The 22,235-nt window shown below is 51.2% G+C and overlaps 1 protein-coding gene across 1 annotated transcript in view; it reads left to right on the top strand.

Moving 5' to 3' along the window:
- LOC128724776 (fibrillin-2-like) overlaps positions 1 to 22,235 on the top strand; it is a 61,641-nt gene that overhangs the window by 28,726 nt on the left and 10,680 nt on the right. Inside the window, exons 5-12 of the mRNA XM_053818496.1 lie at positions 472 to 474; positions 1,999 to 2,637; positions 5,581 to 5,706; positions 14,020 to 14,670; positions 17,620 to 20,601; positions 20,675 to 21,163; positions 21,367 to 21,609; positions 21,673 to 21,800. Coding sequence (XP_053674471.1) covers positions 472 to 474; positions 1,999 to 2,637; positions 5,581 to 5,706; positions 14,020 to 14,670; positions 17,620 to 20,601; positions 20,675 to 21,163; positions 21,367 to 21,609; positions 21,673 to 21,800 — 5,261 coding nt within the window. The remainder of the gene's footprint in view (positions 1 to 471; positions 475 to 1,998; positions 2,638 to 5,580; positions 5,707 to 14,019; positions 14,671 to 17,619; positions 20,602 to 20,674; positions 21,164 to 21,366; positions 21,610 to 21,672; positions 21,801 to 22,235) is intronic.

The raw sequence follows: 22,235 nt of genomic DNA on the forward strand, positions 1-22,235 counted from the left end.
TTCCGGCATGGCATCCGGGGATTCGGTTCCCTCGTGCGCTCGTCGGCAAACGCTGCACAAAACCAGATTACACTGGGTCAGATTTGGGATCAATATTATCTCTTAAGTACTCAATTTGTAGGCAAAAACGTGTTCGCCGGTGATCGCTATCGATCGGTGAAGCACGCACGAGCAAGCGTTGGTTCGCGCGTTTGGAGATTAATTCCCAACGCCCGCGCTCGACCCGACGGTTGGAATGTGAAACGAGGTGGGAAAGAAGATGAAAGGAAAATCCACAATTGCATTGTCGAGCTTGGTTTGAAATGGATACAGCTGGTTTGGATTGTTCGGTTTCTTTTTTCCGTTAGGAATCGGTAGGGTCAATGGTGACTTTGATTGCTTCCCAAGTAGGTCACAGTGTGCGTTTTCCTTTCGATTGATTGATGTGCATTCTAGGGGTGTTTGTTGAACTGTGCATGGTCAGCAGCTTAGAAGGTGCCTGATGGTTAAGGAAGATGACCTGTTTCTTGAGAAAGGGGCTTCTCAATTAATTTATAATACATTACATCTATGGAACAGAAGTTTTCCTCCTTATTTGAAGCCATCCTTTTGAGATCTATTGCTCAAATGGCATGCCCATTTTCTCGTTACAATCGAAGAGGTTCGTATCCTAATGTGAAAACCTAGATTTGATGCTTTAAAATAGATTCCTGATCACTTCTTTTGCCAATATCATGCCCCATTGCATTTTGTTTCAGTTGCTTTGAGCTGCTGTTGCCGTTCGGACTAATCATTAAAACCTACCCAACCGAGACGGTCACGAAGTTTGTTGGTTTTTGGGTTTTTTTTCTTCTTCATGGATGTATATTTTTATTTCCTTCCAAAAAACCTGCTCCTACAAGCCCAACCTGCCTACCGCTCCTAACGCTACATATGTGACAGGTAAAACGAGTTATTTATGTCTCACGGTGATGCCCGCCCGATATTAGTAGCATAAATTCGCCGTTAGCTTAAGCCCGAACTGGCGCAGTATGCTGTTCCGTGTGGGAGGCCAACTGGCATGCAATCTCGCAGGCTGGGCGGAGGGAAAAACGGACCCCCACTCCGGTGGCAGGTGGCAGGTGGCGAAGGGAAAACTAGCGGCCGAATGGAGCGTGAATGAATTCACCGAAAAAGCACCCACGGGAAAGGCGGTCGGAAAAAGGCACCACACCAGATGATCTGTTATTCCAGTCGGACGGAATTCCTGTTCCACCTTCACCGGCAGCTCGTCCTGCCGTCGTCCTCGTGGCTCGTGGCGATGGGTTTCTGCTTCTTCTTCTTTTTGTTATGCTTCCCACCCCCACCCATTACCGGCAAAGCACCGGCTTCATCATCCATTACGGGAAGGCGTATTTCCCGGGATTCCCGTGCCGGTGCACGGTCGAACGGGAGGGAAAATCTTTTTCCCCAGCATCCTTCGGTGCAGCCGGTTTCAGCCTGGCCTTCGGCTCGGTAGCTGGGTATTGTCTTGTTGGAATGGAATGTTTGCGTTTGAATAGTGTGCGCCACTGGGACAGCTGGTTTTTTTTTGGTTTGGTTTGGTTTGGCATTGCCGCTGCTGTTGTTTATTTGATACTAACTCACCGCCGGTTGCATATTGCGCGCCTGGGACCGTAGTAATGCGCGTGAATCTTTCATCAACGATGGGAATGTAAGCGAGCACACAAAATGCTGGAACAAAAGTGGAGATAGAAAGAAAACCTCGAGAAGGCACCGAGTGTTTCTTTCTGCTAGCGAGCGCGAAATGAAAAGCGCGATGGTACGCGATATGTACGCGATATGTACGCGAGAACGTTGAACGTCCGAGCATCGAAAGCGAGCAGATCGTAATCGGTCATCATGTGCCGTGCTGATGGCACGGATCGCTGGAATGCATCGTGGCAATGTGTGCATATTTGATAAATCGTCGCTTCATATGAGTAGATTGCGTTTAATAACGTTTGCCATTGGTTGCTCTACTTTCGTCGATTGTTTTAGATTATGAAGAGGAAGGCGAAGATGGCTCTGAACAACCGTCCGATCGGGATGGGAAAGTTCACGAACTGCCTGTGAGTTCGACGACAACTGAATCGACAACCTCCACCGCGCCAGCAACTACACCCTCGACTACAACGGAGTCAACAACAACTTCAACAACGATTGCGACAACGACGACAACTGAGCAGGGAACAACGCAAGAACCTGAGCAGATCCTGCATACGATCACGGAAAAAGCGAACGTGCCAGACAATCTGTCTGTTGCTGAGCCCGAACCCGACACCGATCAACATCGATCGTCAGGTGGAGGAGTTGAGCGTGAAGAAACCGAAGAAGACGATGAAGACGATGGTGATGAAGGAGATGATGAAGATGACAATGGAGAACCAGAGAACGATCATGAGGATGGCCACAGTGAATCTTCCCCAATTTCTTCATCAACTCCTTCCACGACGACGACTACGACGACGACAACGACAACGAAGGCGACAACAGTGATGGCCAGCTGTGGTTCCGATCGAGGTGGTTGCGATCACGAGTGTCACCTCACGTACCACGACAACGCGGTGGAACCGGTGGTCGAGTGTAGCTGCTACCGGGGCTTTCTGCTGGACGTGCGTGATGGAAGAACCTGTCACGGTGAGTAATTTGTTTGCCTAGCAGATGTATCGATATCGAGCGCGTTGTTGTTTTTGTTACCCAGCCCTCTCGGAGGGTTGGAAATCGAAGCGCATTCGCCTAAATTTAGCTGCACCGTCACCGGTCTAGCTGTTGACGGGGCGCTGGTTGTTCCGCTCGATAGCCGAGCCGGTCCAATCAGGGGAAGTTAATTCCCGGTGACAAATTACGGTGGAGGTCGGGATGTTAATGGCGGCAGATCCCAGACCCAGAGATCGGTGGGCCGATCCGAAAAGGGTACCCGAGATGGAAATGGACGGTGAAATGACTTTCGACGGGTGTTGGATCGTGTTGGCTCGGTGGAGATTGAGGAGGACCGCTTTTTCTCCGTGCATTATATCGCCCCACTTCTTATGCCCACATCTCAGTTCTGGGTGCGGTATTTTTCGCTTGAGGTTCGTAGGGCCGAAGGGAATAAAATATGTTGTGAAACGGCGTCTACACGATGTCGACGGGAGTCGAGCAGAGGCGTCGGTCTATCAACGCGCGTTGGCAGATGATTGACTTTCACCTAATTGCTCGTGGGCGGTGGTTTGATAAGTGAGGTACAATTTAATTTAAGGCGAGTCTATACGTGACGTGCCGGACGTGCGTTACGGCACATTAAGCTTATCTTTATTAGTGCTAACACTAATGAGCGTTAGATGGGTTTTTGTGTATGTGTATATAAAACGATTAATATTGAGTACCTAATGGACTAAGCTACTCGATTGTGACACTAACGACTGACAACAGAAACGTCCTTCGGTAGCGAGTATTTGAGAAATGAGCTTTGTTCTGTCGATATTGAAGCATTGCGATGACTCGTTTAGCAACACAATAAGGCTGCCTGGAAGGTTCTTACTTCTGCTTCAAATGCACAGCTCTGCAAATGCATCTTTTCAGATAAGAACCTCCAACTTGGAGGACACCGGGTGCTACAGCGTTCCACTTTGTCGAGATCGAAGCTGATATCACGAGAAGACCTCCCGACCGAGCAAGCTCCGTTTGCTTTATCACGCTCAATTTAGTTTTACTGCCATTTGCCGTTTTCTCGAGCGCCTTCGTCGCACGCTTTAGAGCTGCAGCCAGCTCGTTTTGAAACGAAGAGACAAAATAGCGAGAAAAGGAGAGAATGGACGAGCGTCCCAAAAATGCAATCACTTCAATGGTGCACTGATGCAGGGAAGCTTGTCTCGTGCACCGTTTAGCGCGAATTTCGTCATTCGAGCGAATGGAGCGCCATTTTACGAGCGCTTGTACATTTGATAATTTTCAAGATTCATTCGTCAGGACGGAGATGGAAATTTTCTAGTTAATTTCATTGGCCTCGAGGCGGGAACGGTGCATTTGTGATGGTTTGAAGTTGAAGCTAGAGTGTTTCGTTTCTTTTTTTTCCCGTGGCATTAAGTGCGTGCAGCTCAAAACAAGCTAGCCGTGTGGTACGATTTAGCGATCGGTGAGCAGTCACTCTGGCGCCGGGCCACCGGTGTGGATCGGATTTAATCCATCCGTTTCACAACAAACAAACACCCATGGCCTACGAGGACCCTCGGTAAGTATGGCTGCATGACTGCCAGCTCCCAAGCCACCCTGAGAACGCCCACGTTACTCACGCATCGATCGCTAATTGCGGGATTAGAAACGCCAACGCCAACGATCATATGCGTGAGCCAGAAAACGTCAGTCATCCGCTTCTTCGGGGGTTCCATTTTCCACCCATTGCGACCCTTTTTTCCCCCAACCAACTGGCAGGCTGATTAATTGTCAGCACGCGTGGACACTATCACGCACGCAATCGGCGTTCGTTGAACATGGCGTCGTTGTTGTCGCACCTGTCACACGGAACCGGTAGTGTTTGCCGGTGTCAAGACGAGACACGCGCGTCCACCTAATTTGTTGCCACCCCGACAAGGATGTTATGATTTAATCCCCAGTTTGTTTTCGATGTCCGCTCGCTTTCCCTCCCGTGTTCGGCACTTAATTTTCGATCATTTTCTCGAACGACCGTGCCGGGGATGGGAAGCAAAAGGAGAAGTCAAATCCTGTAAGAAAAAAAACCGTACGGAAAAATCGGAACGAATTAACAAAATGTTTAATGACAGATAATAACGGGCGGATTTGCATAAACGATGTGTCATCAATTAGCCACCACCTACGTGGTTTTAGCTGAACGATCGTCGGCGCCCGTTTGATGGGGGTGGCAATAGAGAGAGGGAAAGGCAGAGAGAGAGAGAGAGAGAAAGAAGGAGCGAGAAAACTCCCATGCGATCGGCTACTGAGGTCGGATTTCGCCAAACGCTCCGTCCGTGGCCCGGCTCGTTGGTTTGAAAATTAATCTTCTGGAAGGCAGCCCATTAAATATGGACTCCCAGTCTCGGTGTTTTGCAGTAGCCCCTGAAAGAAGTAAAAAAAAACACGATAGGAGCTATAGTGGACAGAGGCTGGAAGCCAACCGTTTCTTTTGCAGACGAAGGTCGCGTAGGTTGCCGCGTGAGGTATGGCTTGTTTGTACAGGGAAACGGAAGCAAATGGGAGGATATTTATTGAATCAATTTTGCTGTCCAAATCGCCCAACCTTTTGCGCCATCGATAGCCACGGTGGGGTGACATCGGAGCGGTTTTGCTTCCGGTTTATGGGACCTTTTTTCATGGGCTGTTGATTTCTCGGGGGTTGCATTTTGACGCTCGGTCGGTTGCCACTTCTGGGAAGCAATTTCCTGGCGTGGGCCGGAAAGTTAATAGGGCTGCTTCCGAAAGCGAAAATGCCCGGAACCGAATCGCATAATCGCATTTTTATTTCGATTATATTTTGCTGTTTTCCCATTCAAAGAATGCCCAATTCGATCGCAAAACCTTAGTGCCCTAATGCATTTGCCTTGTGTCATGATCCGAAAGCCATTAAATGAGTTCTCTTTCCCGCAGATATCGACGAGTGTGCGACCGGAAATGGGGGTTGCGAGCAGACGTGCATCAATAAACCCGGCTCGTACGACTGTGCCTGTGAAGCTGGGTTGCAAATCGATACGCTGAACGGTCACACCTGCATCGGTAAGTAGCGATCCGGTTGCTCGTATCCCCGAACCAGCTTCCAACTTCACCACGCTTCGCTTCACCGCATGACGAGCATAATTGCATTTGGATCGTGTCATTATTCGCCTAATTCGAGGGGGTCTTCCGGCTGTTCGCAATGCCGGGGAGGATTCCACCAGTGCTGAAATATAACGCTTCGCAAAACCCCACGGTTGTAACCCAATGCCCCTTAATGCCCGCGGAAATGGGACAAGTTAAGAGACGGAACATAAGAATACATTAAGTATAGCTTGATTGCGTTCTGGTGCCTCCGGGCTGCATACATTTAGGCGCACTACACAATGGTGCGATCTATTGTGCCACTACCGAATGGCTTCGAAGTTCGAAGGTTCCCGGCACTCCCGTGGGGGGCCACGGCGAGAAACTCATTAGTAGTTTGCAAATATTTCCGTCCAGTGTCATGCAATCAACGTCGACCCGAGCCGGTACGCTAGTGCACCCCGTCACCGGCCTGTCAGGTTAATATAATTTAAATTATTTCCTGCAAACTTTTTGCACTTCTCCGCGAGGGTGCAGTTCATCTCTTGGATCTCGTAACGGTGCGGTGCGCTTTAACAGTAACTGTCATGCAAACGATTAGCTAACGCCTTTGGTGATGTGCTCTCACCTGCGTCATGCCCTCAGGGAAGCGCTCCGTACTGGAGCTGAAAGGATTCCGTATCCGGTAGGAATCCTTTGCAAGGAAGAAGCGGTGCACGTAAGTTTCGCACTTGCGTTGGCTCTTTAATCGCCTCAAGCGAACGAGTCCACTATCTTGATCTAGTTACCGTTCCAACCTGGCTAGATTTATAGAAACCCTTGTTGAAGAATGGAGCTGTTAATACTTCACAAATTCGCGTAGCTCGTCAGCTCTAACAACTCTTGCTACCCGAGGCTACCGGATTTCACCATCTTTAAAAAGCGTTTCGAATGAAAATCTGGTCCATTTGGAGTGCACCTTGGAACCGGTGCCGGTTTCAAACAAACAAGCGACTTCCATTAAGCCCACCCAACCTGCCCATGGCGGCGTCAGTTTGGAAAAAAAGCTAGTGACAAATCCTTTGCATTTCCACCGCCAGCCTTTATCGGAGAGCGAAACCGAGCTCCCGGGGCTAAATGAAACGTAATTGCAGATAATCCAGCGATGAAAAGTATCTCCCCGACCATTTCCCGGCACGGCTTCTCGGCTGGCCATTATTTCTCGAGACCTCCGAGATGAACTCCCGGGGTTGCATGAAAAGAGCTCGGTATCGGTTCTGGTTCGTCCGGTTAAGGGCAACGAGAGCCAGCAGCAAGGCGAGCAAGGCAAATAAAGGGCAAGCTCCTGAAGTGGGGAAACTTCATCCCAAACTTCTTGGATGATGAGCTTTTCCACGAGCCCATCTTCCGTTTCACGGTGCGACGGAGGTCAGCGCCGGGTTTCGGTGAACCTGCCGGTGGCATTAAGTTACGATGAATGCGTTGCCCTCGTCCTGACACCGGCTGCAGTTGTGTGCCACCTTGTATCAGGTTTACAGGTCAGCTCGGTGTCACAGCCGGGGCTTCGAGGTGGGCGATAAGAAGAACGTGCACGCGCAAACCCTGCGGGCTAGAGCACGCCTTGTTGAAGCACTTTTTAAAGCACTCTCGAGATAGTTGAAGAAGTTAGATACATTGCCGTACCTTTTGCCATTTTGTGGGAGTGTATGTGTGCGCATGGAAAACGCCTTGGCAACCCAACCATAAAGCCATAATTCAAAGCAAATCTCGGTTCCTGCGACCGAACATAATTTACGCGATAAACGCGCATCGAATGGTTCGTAGAAATCCCATTAAACTGAAGGCAAAAAAAAATCCCCTCGCGAAAGAACCCCCTCGAGGGAAGCGCTCGAACGATTTAATTTGAAGATAGTTTAATCAAACATTCATAACCGTTTCCCGTGGGTCGTTTGGAGCGTGGGAATGGAATAGCGCAGTTCCTTCATAAAACCCCTCGAAGGGTTGTGCAATTGTCGTATCTCATGCTAAATGGTGTGTAGGTCCTATGCCGAGCCGTGGATGCCGGCGAAATCGCGAGCCGTTCAATAAAATATGCACCATCGGGAAAAGGACCTCCGGTGGAGAGCAGAGAGATTCCGTCGATGGGAAGCCAATTTTGGGTACGACGACGGCCGACAGGATGCGCTTCCATCCGGCCAGGTGTAAGGCGTGAGATAAACGCTGTCTCGCTGCATCCGGTCCTGAAATGGGAGGAAGAAGAAGTAGAAAAAAAACCAAGCGCGAAAAGTGTAATCATTCCCACGTGGCCGGAAATGGACCGAAGGAAGGATGCGCCAGGCACCAGCACCAGCACCGGCAGTTTAGCATACAAACCGGGAGTCCGTCTAGATGGGCGGAAATGAAGAAGGGAAACCCATTTCCGGTGCAACTCGGTCAGCCCTTTTTCGTGCGCGCCCGGATGCTGGCCCCGGTTTTCCCGGACCGTGGTAAAGGCAGCGGAAACGCTTGCTTCTTAATGAAATGAGCGCCGAAGGACGATCGGGAGATAAAACCGAGTGGAAAGGAGGCGTGATGAGCTCAAGAATTATACCAAAACTTTCCCCGAAAAGGATGATGGCTGGGACGAACGGGATGCGGCTATAGGGAGGGGCGAGAAAAAGCAGAGAAAAAAGGAAAGAAAACGGCCCTCCTGCTCTTCCCGCGAACGGATAAGAAAAGAAGCGTATAAAAGCCACGGAACCGTGTTTCAATGTTTGATGAAATCAACCCCATGCCGGAGCTTTCCGCACGTGGCGAAGGATGCTCGAGCGGCCCCATTCATTTTCGTAATTAAGCGTATTTGCTCTCATTAGCAGCACACAATGCCGCCCGTGTTGAGGGATTCGTTCTGCCTTTCGCCATTTCGCCCGTTTTTTTTTGCTGCATCCTTACCACACCTTCTTATCTCCGTGCGGGCGGCTTTGGTGTACAAATTATGATCACCTTCTTCGCGCGAATGGGTAAGATAGAAACCGTGATAGGAACCCCTTCGTGCCCTTAGCGTTCGAAACTTTTGCTTGAGCGACCCATTTGGCACCATTTTTTACCTTTTTTTTGTGCTGCCTTCAAACCGCGCCAACTCGAAATGTGATCCTTGAGCGGACCGAAGACGGAGAAGGTTTTAGAAATCCGTCCCATCATGACGGTTGGGCGTGAGAGTGATGCGGTTTTATTTCTTTTTTTTCCCTCTTGTGTCTTGTCGGTATTAATTCCTTTTTAGGCCTGGCAAAGAAGCGCGGGCTCTTTTCGTGCGGGCTCTTGCTAAAAAAGGCGTACCCATGGGCATGAGGTTGGGGTTTTTTTGCTTTCATTTTTTGTTGCAAAGGTAATTGAGATAAAAATGAAAAGATGCTCCCGTTATTCCGCCCAACGGGCTCACCAGATCTCGGAAGCACACCGCAGCCTCGCCAGCAGGCATCAAGTCAATTAGGATATTGAAACGCGAAACACAGGGCCACATCATTATCGGCGTGCTGGTACGCTCGTCTCCACGACAATAATCCTTTTCATATGCAGCCCCAGCTTGCCCGTGGGTATGCTACCGGGTTTAGAAGGTAAAAAACGAGCAAGAGACAAGAGAGAGAGAGGCAGCAAACAAACAAAAAATGTGGAGAAGAAGCCCACTGGAACGAAATAACGAGGCGAAATTTCCCGCCAGCCATGCCAAGCGGGCACTTACGACGCTCGGGTAGAGTTGCTAAGTAATTGCTCGAGATTATCCTTGGCCGGTTGCCGGGAACCGGTTTGCCCGCGAGTAATCACGCGGTGGTGCACGCCGTTTCGCGGAACCAACGCCTACTACGGTTGGGATGAGCCTCGACATACACACACACGCTGGCTCTCACAGAAAAAAAGATGGACCATCCGCAAGGTGATACTTTGCACGAGCGGGTTTTAATTGCGAAAATTCACGCTTCGCCAGGTGCACCATCAAAGGGTGCGCTGGAAAACGGAAGGAGAGAACGAGACAAGAAAAAGCAACCGCTGAGATTTGCGGTGGTGAAAATGTGGGAAAATATCTTAATGAGTCAGTGGTGGGGGTGGTGGTTGCAAAAAAACAAAAAACAAAATAAAGAAATGTAACGCAGCTTGGGAAAAGGGAAACAAGCGCAACAAGGAAAAAGCAGTCCAGCGCTTTCCCGGCCGTCAGACGAATGACGTGGGAGATTAAAAAGTGAGCGTGCCTAGTGTCCCCCCGGGTTGCCGGCCAACCAGAAAGTGGGCTAGAATAAGCTAGCTGATGATGATGATGATGTGAAGGATGATGCGTTTTCAGTTCGGTGGCCGTCCGCTTGGATGGACGAATTAGCAAGGATGCGCCTTTTCTGGGGTTAAGCAGCCGCGATGAATTCATTTGCATCCTTGGCAAACGAATGCCAACGAAGCCTTCGGGAGGGCTGGGACTTGAATTAACACACGTCCTAGTTCCGTCCCGTGTCGGTGTTGTTGCGCTTTTATGCACTCGAGCGCATTAGGTAACACGAGCATGCGAGTTTAAGAAGAATTTCATGACACATGCTGCAATAAATTGGAAGCTTCTCGAGCGCAATAGACGGATTTACGTTGAATTCCCGCTAAATTTGCTGGAGCGTGTGTGTGTGTTTTATCCTTGCATCCGCAATCTCGTCCCTGCTGCATGTGCGTTTTTTTTTCCTTCGACTAACTCGACCCGTGGAATGTCACTCTTTATTCTTGTTTTTTGCTCTTTTTTCATACGCCATCACACCATCCTTCATCTTCTCTCAATCACCATCATCACCACGCATCCGCATCCGCATCCGTCACGTCTCACGCACGCATACTCAAACACAAAAACTCGCTTCCCGATCCCGATCCTTGCCACCACTGTCCTTTCGGGTGACAACAATTAAACGCCCATTACGATGGACATTGGAACGCGGGCAAAAAAATAAAACGAACAAACACACCCCCTCACAAAGACATCAACGAGTGTCTCCTGCGCAACGGACACGGCCCGTGCCAGGACACGTGCGAGAATCGATGGGGTGGATACGTGTGCGGGTGCGCTGGATTGCCGGGGACGCGGCTGGCAGCGGACGGGCACAGCTGTGAGGATGATGGCGAGTGCGGGCGGCAGAACGGGGGCTGCTCTCACCGGTGCCTTTCGACCGTCGGGCGTCTCTTCTGTCTCTGTCCGGATGGGTTGCGCCTCGGCACCGACTGGCGGACGTGCGAAGGTAGGCAGCCGAAAATCTATTATTGGATCTTTCTACCACCCCCACACATTGATGGGGGGGTTCCGAGGGTTGCAGAAGCTACCCTAAGGGAAGACAAGGGGGTAGAAAGCACACACAGAACAAAGCCCGCTGGGGGTGGCTTAAGGGTGGGTTCCGATTGGCAGGAAGCCGGTGCTCGTTTAAATTTGCATTTGAGAGTCATAAATTATCCAACAAACCGTACTACGGCACCGAGCTAAAGGTGAGCTCCCTGTGTCCTGTGGGTGGTCTGCCACCCACCTCTTCCCCCCTCCCCCCACCTCCCGTACCCGTGATCAGGTCGAGTTTCACCGGGATGCAACGATCCATCTACCCGGGCAGGAAAAGGAGAACTTTTCACCAAATCGTCACTATCGACCGGACAAAATTAACGAGCATCACAGTTTGAGCGTTCCGAGCCGCCAACGCAGAAGTTGCTCGAGCAGTGTTCCCCAGCTTGTGCTTGCTTGCTGGACCGGAGAGTCCGGACGCCGTGGGAGTACATTCTAAGCCGATCGGGTATGGAAACTCTCGAGCCGGTGTGTTGCTGTTTGAGAACGTAAACGTATCAGAAGCCGGCTGATAGCATCCGGTGTAATTAGCCGAGTGGGGAGTGGTGATTGGACGTTTAAAGCAAGCGTTCTCCGAACACCGAGAGTGGCGAACATCCTGGGTTTGGTGCAAAATAAATCCACTTTAAATAAAAAACAGGACCTCACCAAAAAAACCCCGGAAGCCTTTTCAACACGACGCTGCTTGCGGTGGAGTGCGATTAATCTTTCGATTTCGACATTGTTGCCATGCCAGGGGTTTTTTTTTGTTTGACGATGATGCTCTAAGCCCTATTTGGGTGATTTTCAACACCTCACTCCATCCACCAGGGATGCTAATAGCGATTAAAGTACGAAAGTGATTTCGGTCCGAAATGGTTTATTTTTTTCCTCCATCCAATCAAAAAAAAACCAGGACTCAACTTTCGACAACCGTGGCGTGAATGGAAGCGCGAACTTTTCCCTTGGCAGCCATGGTGGTGATGGCTAGCGATCTTTCCTGCCTTTCTCGCTGAAAACTAACCCCTAAAAAACCTTCCACTGGCCGAAACCGGACGGCAGCTTGCCATCGGGCACCAAGGCGACGTTCAAACGTTCGCCATTGGCAGCCAGCTAAGGGCAATGATTCGAGATGCATCAACATTGTTTCGCTGTTGCCATTGTGTGTGTGTGTGTGTGTGTGCGTGGGTGGGTGTGAGCCTGTTAGTGTGCCTCAATATGGCCATATTTAAGCCCGAGCTAGGGCATTCGGTGTGTGCGCGCTTTGGTGTCTGCTGCCCGTTCGATGAAGCGTTCGTCCGTCAAAAACCCCTCAGCTTCGCCAATGACGAAGATGTCAGCTGCGATGAATGGAGTTCTTGCGGTTTACCAACCTCAATCCGGAGCAGGTGCAGGGAGGTTCGCCGAGGGATGTGGGGATGAGTGGGTGGAAAAGCGAAAAGTTTCTGCCATTCCGCGGCAACATCGTCGGCTCGACGCCACACGCCCGCACGGTGGATTATGAAAATATTTTCCCAAAAAAGCAAAAAAAAAAAAATACAGCAGTCTCTAACCACCCAACACCGCTGTGGTTTAGAAAGAGGAACGGAAGAAGAAGAAGTGGAACAATTTTCCCAGTTTTCACCACCCCACATCCTTCCTACCTCTGCTAGAAAAGAAAAGGGAATATTAGGGATTTTCTATGGGCCTACCCTTTTTCGCAGACATCAGCGGACCGCCTCGTGCCACGCGCATCATCCGCATTATCATCGGGAACATCGGGCGGCATCGTTGTTGTTGGCTTTCGGTTTTTCGTGCCCACCCCTCACCTCCACTTCGTTGCGCTACGTCCTGGCTTTTCGGTGCGGTTTGGTGTGATTTTTTGGTATCCTTCCCGACAGCGCTCTGAAGGACGCAACACAGGAAGCGAGCACTGGAAAAAACGGCTCACTCCTTCTGACCGAAGTTTGCTGGCGCAGTTCCACGCAAGGATAGTTGCTGGCCCCACGGATGGTAGGAAAGGGAGTAGAATTTTATGAACTTTCCTTTCCACTTCCCTCACCACCAGCACACCACGCCCCGTTGCCTCGCAAGATGCACTCCAGGTTTCGGGCTTCGGCGCGGGAGGCACTCTATTATTATTTATACTTATAATTTTCCGCTCGAAATCCAACCCGGCCGGGAAATAGTTGCCTCCGTGTTCGGTAAGGGTAGCACCCACCCACACACACACACACACACACACACAACGAAATCGCCCTGCGGCACGCGCGTCAAGGCCACCGCGAAGGGCAGGCGGCATTTCCGTGCAATCAGCAGAATAGTGGAGGCTTCCGAGGAAATAAACTCATTTCTGGTACGCCCGCGCCGTTTCGGTCGACACGTGTTGGACTTTACGTGTTGGGTGGTTCGGCTTGAGAGTGGAAGAAAAACTCCCTGCAAACGTGAACCACGGGCAAGGGGAAGCTTTTGTGTACTTTCACAGCTCGATTGGCGCATACAATGCGCTCGGCGTAACGGGCTTCGTTCGTTAAGGACGCAGTACTCTTCGAGGTACGTCAACTCGCGGGATTCTGCAAAGCAACGCGGCAACCGTCAGCTTTACAGGACAACATGTGTGTAGGTGGGTTTTTTTTTCGCTAGTTGTTACCGGGACGTATCCGCGTGTCCTTTAGGGAAAGGATTTCACCTTACAACCGAGCAAAAGAGTGCTCATATTTTATTAGAAACCGTTCCGCGAACTCGATGGGATGCAAACTGATGGCAAAAGTGGCAATTTTGAGTGCCAAAAATACACCACATTTCGCGAAACTTGGCGTCACCAAGGACGAGATCCTCGCCACTTCCATCGCTTTTTTCCTCGCTTGTTCGCTTGCATGAATGCTTCCGCTTGCGCGTGCTTTCGCAACCGCTTGAATTACGTTCGCCTACGCCAATAATATTCACCAGCGAAGGACCGAAAGGACCCGTTACCTTTCAACAAACGCGACGAATCTCTCTCATCCTTTCCCGCTCAACCCGGTCAACAGATATCGATGAGTGTCAGCAAGAAGCCACCGCCGAACGGTGCGTGTATGGGTGCGAAAATGTGTACGGTTCCTACCGCTGCCTGGAGGCGCCACACAGCGAACAGGAACAGGATACCGGTGAGGCATCCTCACAGGAAGACGACGAAGAGGATGGCACCGGCGACGATGCTGAGGATGAGGAAGGACACCATCGAGCGGATGAAACGGACGATAAGGGCACCGGTGAAAGTGAATTACCTGACGCGCTTCCGGACGGAAGTGACGTGGGAAGCATCACGCACCCGGTACACCCTCACCGGCATCACCACGGTGAAGGACACTCTGTGGGGGCGGAAGTGACGAATCGACCGGCAGATGATGATCGAGACGATGAAGCATTCGAGTCACAGGAGCAACCCGATGAAGACGACGAGGACGTTGAACCGGATGTCCGTGAACGACAGGAAACCGGAGTGGATGTGCCGTCCGAAGAGACTGATAAGGACGACGATCGTGAGAGAGGGGATGATGAAGAGGAAGAAGAAAGCGAAGAAGAAGAGGATGAGAAGAACGACGCAAACGGAGAGCGACCGCACCCGGAACCATCCCGACCCGTTGCGGTCAGTTGCGGTGAAGGGCTTCGATTGAATCCGGTGACAGGCGGCTGCGAAGGTGAGTCCTTGCCAGTGACACAGTGGTTGTGTGACCGCGAAAACCACGAGCCACAGCAACCGGAAGCCCTCTCTTCCGGCTTTCCGCCCCCAGGAGGTGGGAGCTTTAAATAACATCGCCCTGTCGCTCGGTGGATCGCTTTTTTTCCCTGGCAGGAAGAAAAAAACACGTGGAAAAAAAACAAAAAGCAAATGGCGCGGATGGTTGTCGCTACGCAACCGGAACCGCAAGGCCCCCGAAGCTCGACGTGGAACTGGGCTGCTCGCGTGGTGAACCCGCTTGGGTCGTTATTTCTTTACGCTGGTTTGAACAAACGAATTTACGATAAAACTTTATCCGCAGCGCCGCACTGTGGGTGCGGAGCAGAAACCCGATGGAGGCGCCTGGTGTTTCGTGGTTTTGGCCTTCTCCCGTTCCCACGCGCGAGCTGGCCCACACGTCACGGAAAATGCCACACCACCAGTTCGAACGGCAGGTCGGGCGCACGGTTGTTAAAATGTTAATGATCCGTACATCGTAAGCCGATTGGGGCACCGCCAGCACCGGAAGCTGGGTCGGATGGGCAAGGCCCAGAGATGAGGGCTGGTAATAATTTAACTGCAGTCTCGTTGTGGGTGGGTCGTAAAATTTTCCCCGAGTCACCTGAGCAACGGGTCCTTATTACTCGTTGAGCTTGTTCTGGCACACGAAGATTAAGTGAATGTATACGCGATCGAAGCTGGTGTAATCGCCCGAGCCGCCAGGTTTTGTCCCGGGGTTGGAATAAGAGATTAATTTATATGCCGTCGGGCAGGATTACACGCGTTCAGGTGGGTTGTCTGGCGTTAGTTTTCGAACATTTGCGTGGGCTGTTCGAATTGAATGGGGCAGCGAAATTCGGCGATAAGTACGCGCTTTAGTTGGAAACGGGGCGTGTGTGATCACGCGCTTTATGAAAGCTGGGAGATAATAGCACTAATTGCAATTAGCCGATGTGGCTGGCGAGCCAAACGAGATGATGCGCGTGAAATATAATAACGTACGTACGACGACGTAGCTGGTCGTCGCTGACAGCACGAGATTACGGGCGTATCATTCATGTATGCTACCGACCACAGGAGAGTAACGATCGTTCGATTTTTCCGAGGCGAGTGTTAACCAATCAGTGATAGAATCACGTTACACAATGGGTATTTCGAGAGGTGCCGAACGGCATTCGAGTTCTATCGCTTTTGTAATTGATCGCTATACGTTCTAAGTTTGCGCTGTGATAACGGTGATCGCTGGTTAAATATGAAAACCATCCATGAGCCATTTTTCCTCTACATGACACGTGTTTTTTCACGTAGCCCGACAAGTATAAAAGATGGGAGTGTATTAGTTTTCATCACTATCTCCTTGGTTTCTGCTATCCTGTTACTAAATGATCTATTTTCTGATCGCAGCAGCCTGCGCGGGTCGCTTTTGCCGTTCGTAGTCCCAATTTTCATGTGGGATCATTTTCAAGCGACATTGGGCTCATTTTTCCTCGTTTTGCACCCGCTTAACAGATGTTGTATGAAATTATGATCGCAAAATGTTTCTCTTCTCCGGTGGCGTGATTTTCAATTTCCTCGTTGCACCATCGGAACGGATTGCGACCGTGTTTGACAAGGATAAACTCCACCACACCAGCTTCAAGCGGTTTCTGCTCGCAAGCCTTGTTATTAAAAATCATACCAAAACGCCGCTTTTAATCTACCCCGGCTGCTGCTGCAGGCGCTGCTGTTAGGATGTAAATGCCATTACGGTGGGTGGGTACACCCTCTCACTCACTCCAGTTTCCACCGCAGCAGCAGACGGAAAATTTTAGTCAGATTTTCGATTAGCTCCGGCACGCCGGGCACATAGACCACCGTACCTTCGGTACAGGACCAACGCGCCACCGAAACCGCACACACGCGCTCTATTTATGCAAAATAGTTCCCAACGCGTGGGTGTGCCAAGGCTCGTGTGGTCGCACCAGCATGCGCCCGTAGCTGTACAGCCGCCACACATTTACGCCATCTGCCGACGAGGCATAACGTCAGGCGCCGGTGTAGGGTCCTCGGAGCGAGTGAAACCGGCCCGTTAATTGAATATCGTAGCAAAGTCGGCGGTAGAGCGTGGGTTGCTGTTGGCTTTCTGTGGTTGTTGCCGGTGGATCCTGCGCCTGCAGCAGACGCCGTTCCATCCGCCTTTCCAGCCAGCGAAAGGACGGAGACAACAAAAAAAATAAATGCAACCCTGCGTGAGCGCATATCCGCGCACCATGTGGCAGATGGAGCCCACACGTTTGGGAGCAAATTTTTGGCCATCGTACCGGTCGTCGCGTTTCGGCATCATTATTACAATGTTTTAAGCCACGTGGTACGCACCGACTCCGGCGCGTGGTTTCGTTGTTAATCACGGCGCGTAATTTGTTCGCTGATTGCGCTTGTTTCGCGTTGTTGCGACATGTCCTGCGACACGTCCTGCCAGCACAGGTGCGTCCTGTGAGTGTTTTGGGGCTGAGAACGCCGCGCTCCAATATGTACCCGTTTTGGGGGAGGGTTTTGTGGTTTTTTCTTCTTTTGTTGTTGTTAATGGCCGAGAGACGGCGAGGATAATCATTTGACACTAAACGGCGCCAGGTTGCGCTCGTCAGGTCGGCACTTACGTCGGGATAATTAAACGCCACTGTAAACAACGGGGACAGACGTTGGGCGTGCTTTAGTGTCCTTTTTTTGTGTCGTTATTCGAGAGCTGTATTTTAGAACTCGTTTTAGGTCGTTGTCCCTTGAGTGGAGGTTTAGATACATTGTTTTAACTTCCCTGTTGAATGCTCAGCTCAAAAACTTCACGACAGTAAATGAGGGACTTTACTGTCTGGTGGTTTTTCAGAGTGTTTTAGTGATCCTTGAGAAGGATCCTTTATTCAACACAATTTTTTGGATCTTCCCTCCACTCTAGATATCAACGAATGCGAAGAGTTAGATCATGGTTGCGATTACTGCGAGAACGCGTACGGAGGCTACCAATGCACCTGTCCAGATGGGTTCGAGCTTGCCGAGGACGACCGGCGCTGCGTGGACGTGGACGAATGCCAACAAGGAGGTGATTCTGACTCGGAGGACGCTGAAACAGAGCTAGAAGGTGCAGCTTGCTCACACGAATGTCACAACACGATCGGTTCGTTCGAGTGCCGGTGTCCAGATGCGTTCCACCTAAACAACGATCGACGTACGTGCGTACGTGACTACTGCCAGGATCTGTACGAAAACCCCAACAAAACGCGCTGTTCACACGACTGCACTGACGAGGTCGAAGGTTTCCGATGTCTCTGCCCTGCAGGCCATCAGCTCGATCCGGTTGACCAGAAAACGTGCCATCCACGTCAAACTCCTGCACCACCAGCAGACTGTGACGATGGTCAACGGAAGCGCTGTGATCCAGGGCACTGCCATCGGCTGGATGGATCCTCGAGTGGCTATAGGTGTGAATGTCCTGAGGGATACGTCCAAAGTGACCACAGTTGCCACGATCGCGATGAATGCGAGCTTGGACGGCATGATTGCAGTCACGAGTGCCACAACGAACCCGGTTCGTATCGTTGCAGTTGTCCGGTTGGGTTGACGTTGTCCAGTGATGGTAAGACCTGCGATGATGTGGATGAGTGCGCACGGGAAACCAACGAACTGGATGGGCCATGTGGTGATCTCGAGTGTCGTAACACCTACGGTAGTTATAAGTGCGTTTGTGCCGAGGGTCGCGAGCTGGATGAGTACGGTATCTGCCGACAGATGGACCTTTGTCGGCGGGATAATGGTGGTTGCTCGCATATCTGCACGTTCTACAACCGTGAGACGTATTGTGACTGTCCGGATGATCTCGAGCTTGCGGAGGATGGTCGAACGTGTGTTTCGAGTGCGCCTGTCGACTGCCCAAGTGGAATGATGCCATCGGTTGATGGACGCTCCTGTGAGGACGTAGATGAGTGTCGAAGCTCGAATGGAGGCTGTACGCAGAGTTGTGTCAACTTTGAACGTGGCTTCAGGTGTGCATGCTTCGAAGGATATGAACTGGAGGCTGATGAGCGCACGTGTGTTGATCGGGACGAGTGTTCAAGTGCCCATGGAGGTGGATGTGATCACAACTGCCATAATGCACCCGGTTCGTACTACTGCACGTGTCACGCAGGATACGCGTTGGCGGAGAACGCACGCACTTGCCGAGATGTGAACGAATGTGAGGTGCAGAATGGTGGCTGTTCTCATGTGTGCATCAACCTGCTAGGAGGACATCAGTGTTCGTGTCCTAAAGGTCAGTTTTTGAGTGAGGACGATCGTACGTGCGCTTTTGTGGATGAATGTGAGCTAAATAATGGTGGATGTTCACACACGTGCCACTACGAACACGGTGTTGTGAGCTGTTCCTGTCCAGCAGGATACCGAACGGATTCAGAGCACCACAAGACGTGTGTGGATGTGGATGAGTGTGCTCGGGGTAATGGTGGATGTTCGCACGAATGCTCAAACAGTCCCGGAAGCTTCGAATGCCTCTGCCCGGAAGGATACGAGCTGTTGCATGATAGAGCAACCTGCGCAGACGTGGATGAGTGCATCATCGCGAACGGAAATTGCTCGAACATCTGCATCAACACCCCTGGGGGACATCGGTGTGCGTGTGAGATCGGGTACGAACTTGTGGCAGAGTTAAGTGGCGATGCAAGGACTTGCCAGGATGTGGATGAGTGTGAAGCTGGTACACATGACTGCTCGCATCGGTGTGTGAATGTTCCTGGGGCTTATGAGTGCGCCTGTCCTGAGGGTTTCCAGCTTGGAAGGAATCGGCTAAGTTGCGAGGATGTTGATGAGTGTGTGGAGTTGCCAGATCAGGCAGGTTGTGAACACCGGTGTGTGAACAGTGTTGGGTCGTACCGGTGCGAATGTGATGCTGGTCATCGGCTTGCTGCAGACAATCAAACCTGCGAGGACGTCGACGAATGTCTCAACGTAGAAGATGGCTCACGCAGATGTACACACGGGTGCATCAACACCAAGGGTGGATTCGAATGCTCGTGTCCTTCCGGATTGCGGCTTGACCTGGACGAGGTGACGTGCGTCGATATCGATGAGTGCCGCATCAACAGCTTCAATGGAGGCTGTTCGCATGAGTGTGTAAATACCGACGGAAGCTTCCAGTGCCGATGTCCTGATGGGATGTTGATGAGCGACGATCAAGCGACGTGTGTGGACGTTGACGAGTGTGCCGTTCTCAACGGAGGCTGTAGTCAGCTGTGTGTGAACCAAGAGGGAAGCTACCGATGTGGATGTCACCCAGGATACAGCCTGATGACGGATGGACGTGCATGCGAGGTCGCGAATGCGTGTGCTTTGAGAAACGGTGGCTGTCAGCATTATTGCAGCCTGAAAGCAGGTCGTCCTATCTGCTCCTGCCGAGAGGGCTATACGCTGAACCGTACAGATCAAGCGAGTTGCGTCGATCACGACGAATGTCTGCAGACACGTGATCACAACTGTCAACAACGCTGCGTCAACCTGGAAGGGTCTTATCGGTGCGAATGTTACACCGGATACGAGCGGAACGGTCTCGGACAGTGTATCGACGTGAACGAGTGTCTCGTTGGGAATGGTGGGTGTGGATCGACTGCTCAGTGCATCAACACTGCCGGTGGAAGTCGTTGTGCTTGTCCAGTTGGGTTCAAACTGGGACCCGATCGACGGAATTGCGTTGAGTTGCGTGATAATTGCAAACCCTTTGAGCCACCGAGGAATGCAGATGTTCGGTGTACGCGATCGCGACATAAGGCGCAAGCGTTCTACCGTTCGAAATGTATCGTGACGTGCCGGAAAGGATTCAAACTTCATGGACCTTCCGTGCGGCATTGCAATGGTACTGGCGAGTGGGATGAAGGCGAATCCATCTGCGTGCGTAAGTAATCAAGCTATGGAGAGAAACGAATTGATTTTAACGGATGTCTTTGTTGTCGTTTCAATCCATTCAGCACTTGCCTGCCCTCGTTTGGCTCGTCCGGAACACGGTGTAATACTTCCAGTGGCCTGTACTGCCGGGAAAATCTTCGCCAACGAACGCTGTGTGTTGCATTGTAGGCCTGGATTCAAACCAGCTGCCAAACGAACAGCCGTTTGCAATCTTACACAGGCCTGGATCCCGAGCGACAATCTGCGGTGTGTGCCATCGGGTTCGGCCGTGGTTTCAGCACAACCGACAACAGTGGCTCCGGTCGTCAAGCCTTACATCAAGTGTCCACCGGACGTGCACGAGGTGTTGCCATTGGGACAGTACACGGCGAAGGTGCGTCTGGAGCGACCTGTTACAAACGTCGACTGGCATCAGCACGTGGACTCGCATCCTCCTTGGGGCAAACTGCTCGAAGTGGAGCTGCCTGCGGGTGAAACTGTCGTCACATTCCGCGCACGCAGTCCTACGACGAATGTGAACGATGTGTGCCGCGTGGTGATCAAGATTCGAGGTGAGAATCCAACTAGACGGGAGGATTTGGTGCAGAATCTTATCATGCTAGAATTCAAATTTGTAATTATATTAAGGGATAACTGTTTGCTTGTAGCCAACATTTTATTATCTAACACTTTTTAGGACACAAAAGCTTAACTACATGTATTTCTTTTATTTCCTTTTAATGTCTTTTTAACCTTTTATTCATCACCACTTCAGAACGCAAACCACCCACCGTGGTGCATTGTCCGGACTCGTTCGATGTCCAATTGGAACGACACGAACCTTCTCGGTCGATATTCTGGACGGAGCCTAAATTCGAGTCCGAATCGGAGATTAAGCAGCTATACAAATCGAACACTCCCGGTCAACCTCTGGCGGCTGGCCAGCACTACATCAACTACATCGCGACGGATGCAGATGGATTGAGTGCAAACTGCAACTTCCGAGTCGTCGTCAAAGGTACACCTGCATTTAAACCTTTCATCCAACAGCTACGTGATAAAGCTTGATGTTCACTTTCAGCTGCCCCAGTTGAGCCACTGGAACCGAGACGACCACCGGCCGAGCTGAGCAGGCTCGAGAATCACGAGTCCTACCTCATCTGCCCGGGCAAACCGCCAGTAAGGCTCGACGGTTCCTCGAGCTACCCCGTAAGTAGTAGTCTGCATCTTGTTTTGCACACGATCTGGCACCGGACGGCGCCGGTACACACACCATCCTCACTCAACCATCACCTTCACACGCATCACCATGCTCGTCTCGACCATCATCGGTCTCATCATCGTAATCGCACCCGCACGCTTGGGGGTCAATCGCTCAATCAAACTGCACCCCAAACGCCACTAATGGGTCACGGTAATCACTCATCGGCCGGTTTGGCGAGGTTGCCAACGGTCAGCACAGCTTACGGCTTACCAGGCGTCTCCATCAACGCCACGCTTCGGCATCACGCTAATCATCGATCGCGTCTCATCCGTGTCATCGAGCATCGATCTTCATCGCATTGTGAGGAGGACGATCCACCACAGGAGTCAACGCGAACCAACGGGGAGGTCCATTATCGCATCGACATCTTCCACTGGGTC

Source organism: Anopheles nili, chromosome 3 (genome assembly GCF_943737925.1).
Source record: "Anopheles nili chromosome 3, idAnoNiliSN_F5_01, whole genome shotgun sequence".
Classification (NCBI taxonomy): domain Eukaryota; kingdom Metazoa; phylum Arthropoda; class Insecta; order Diptera; family Culicidae; genus Anopheles; species Anopheles nili.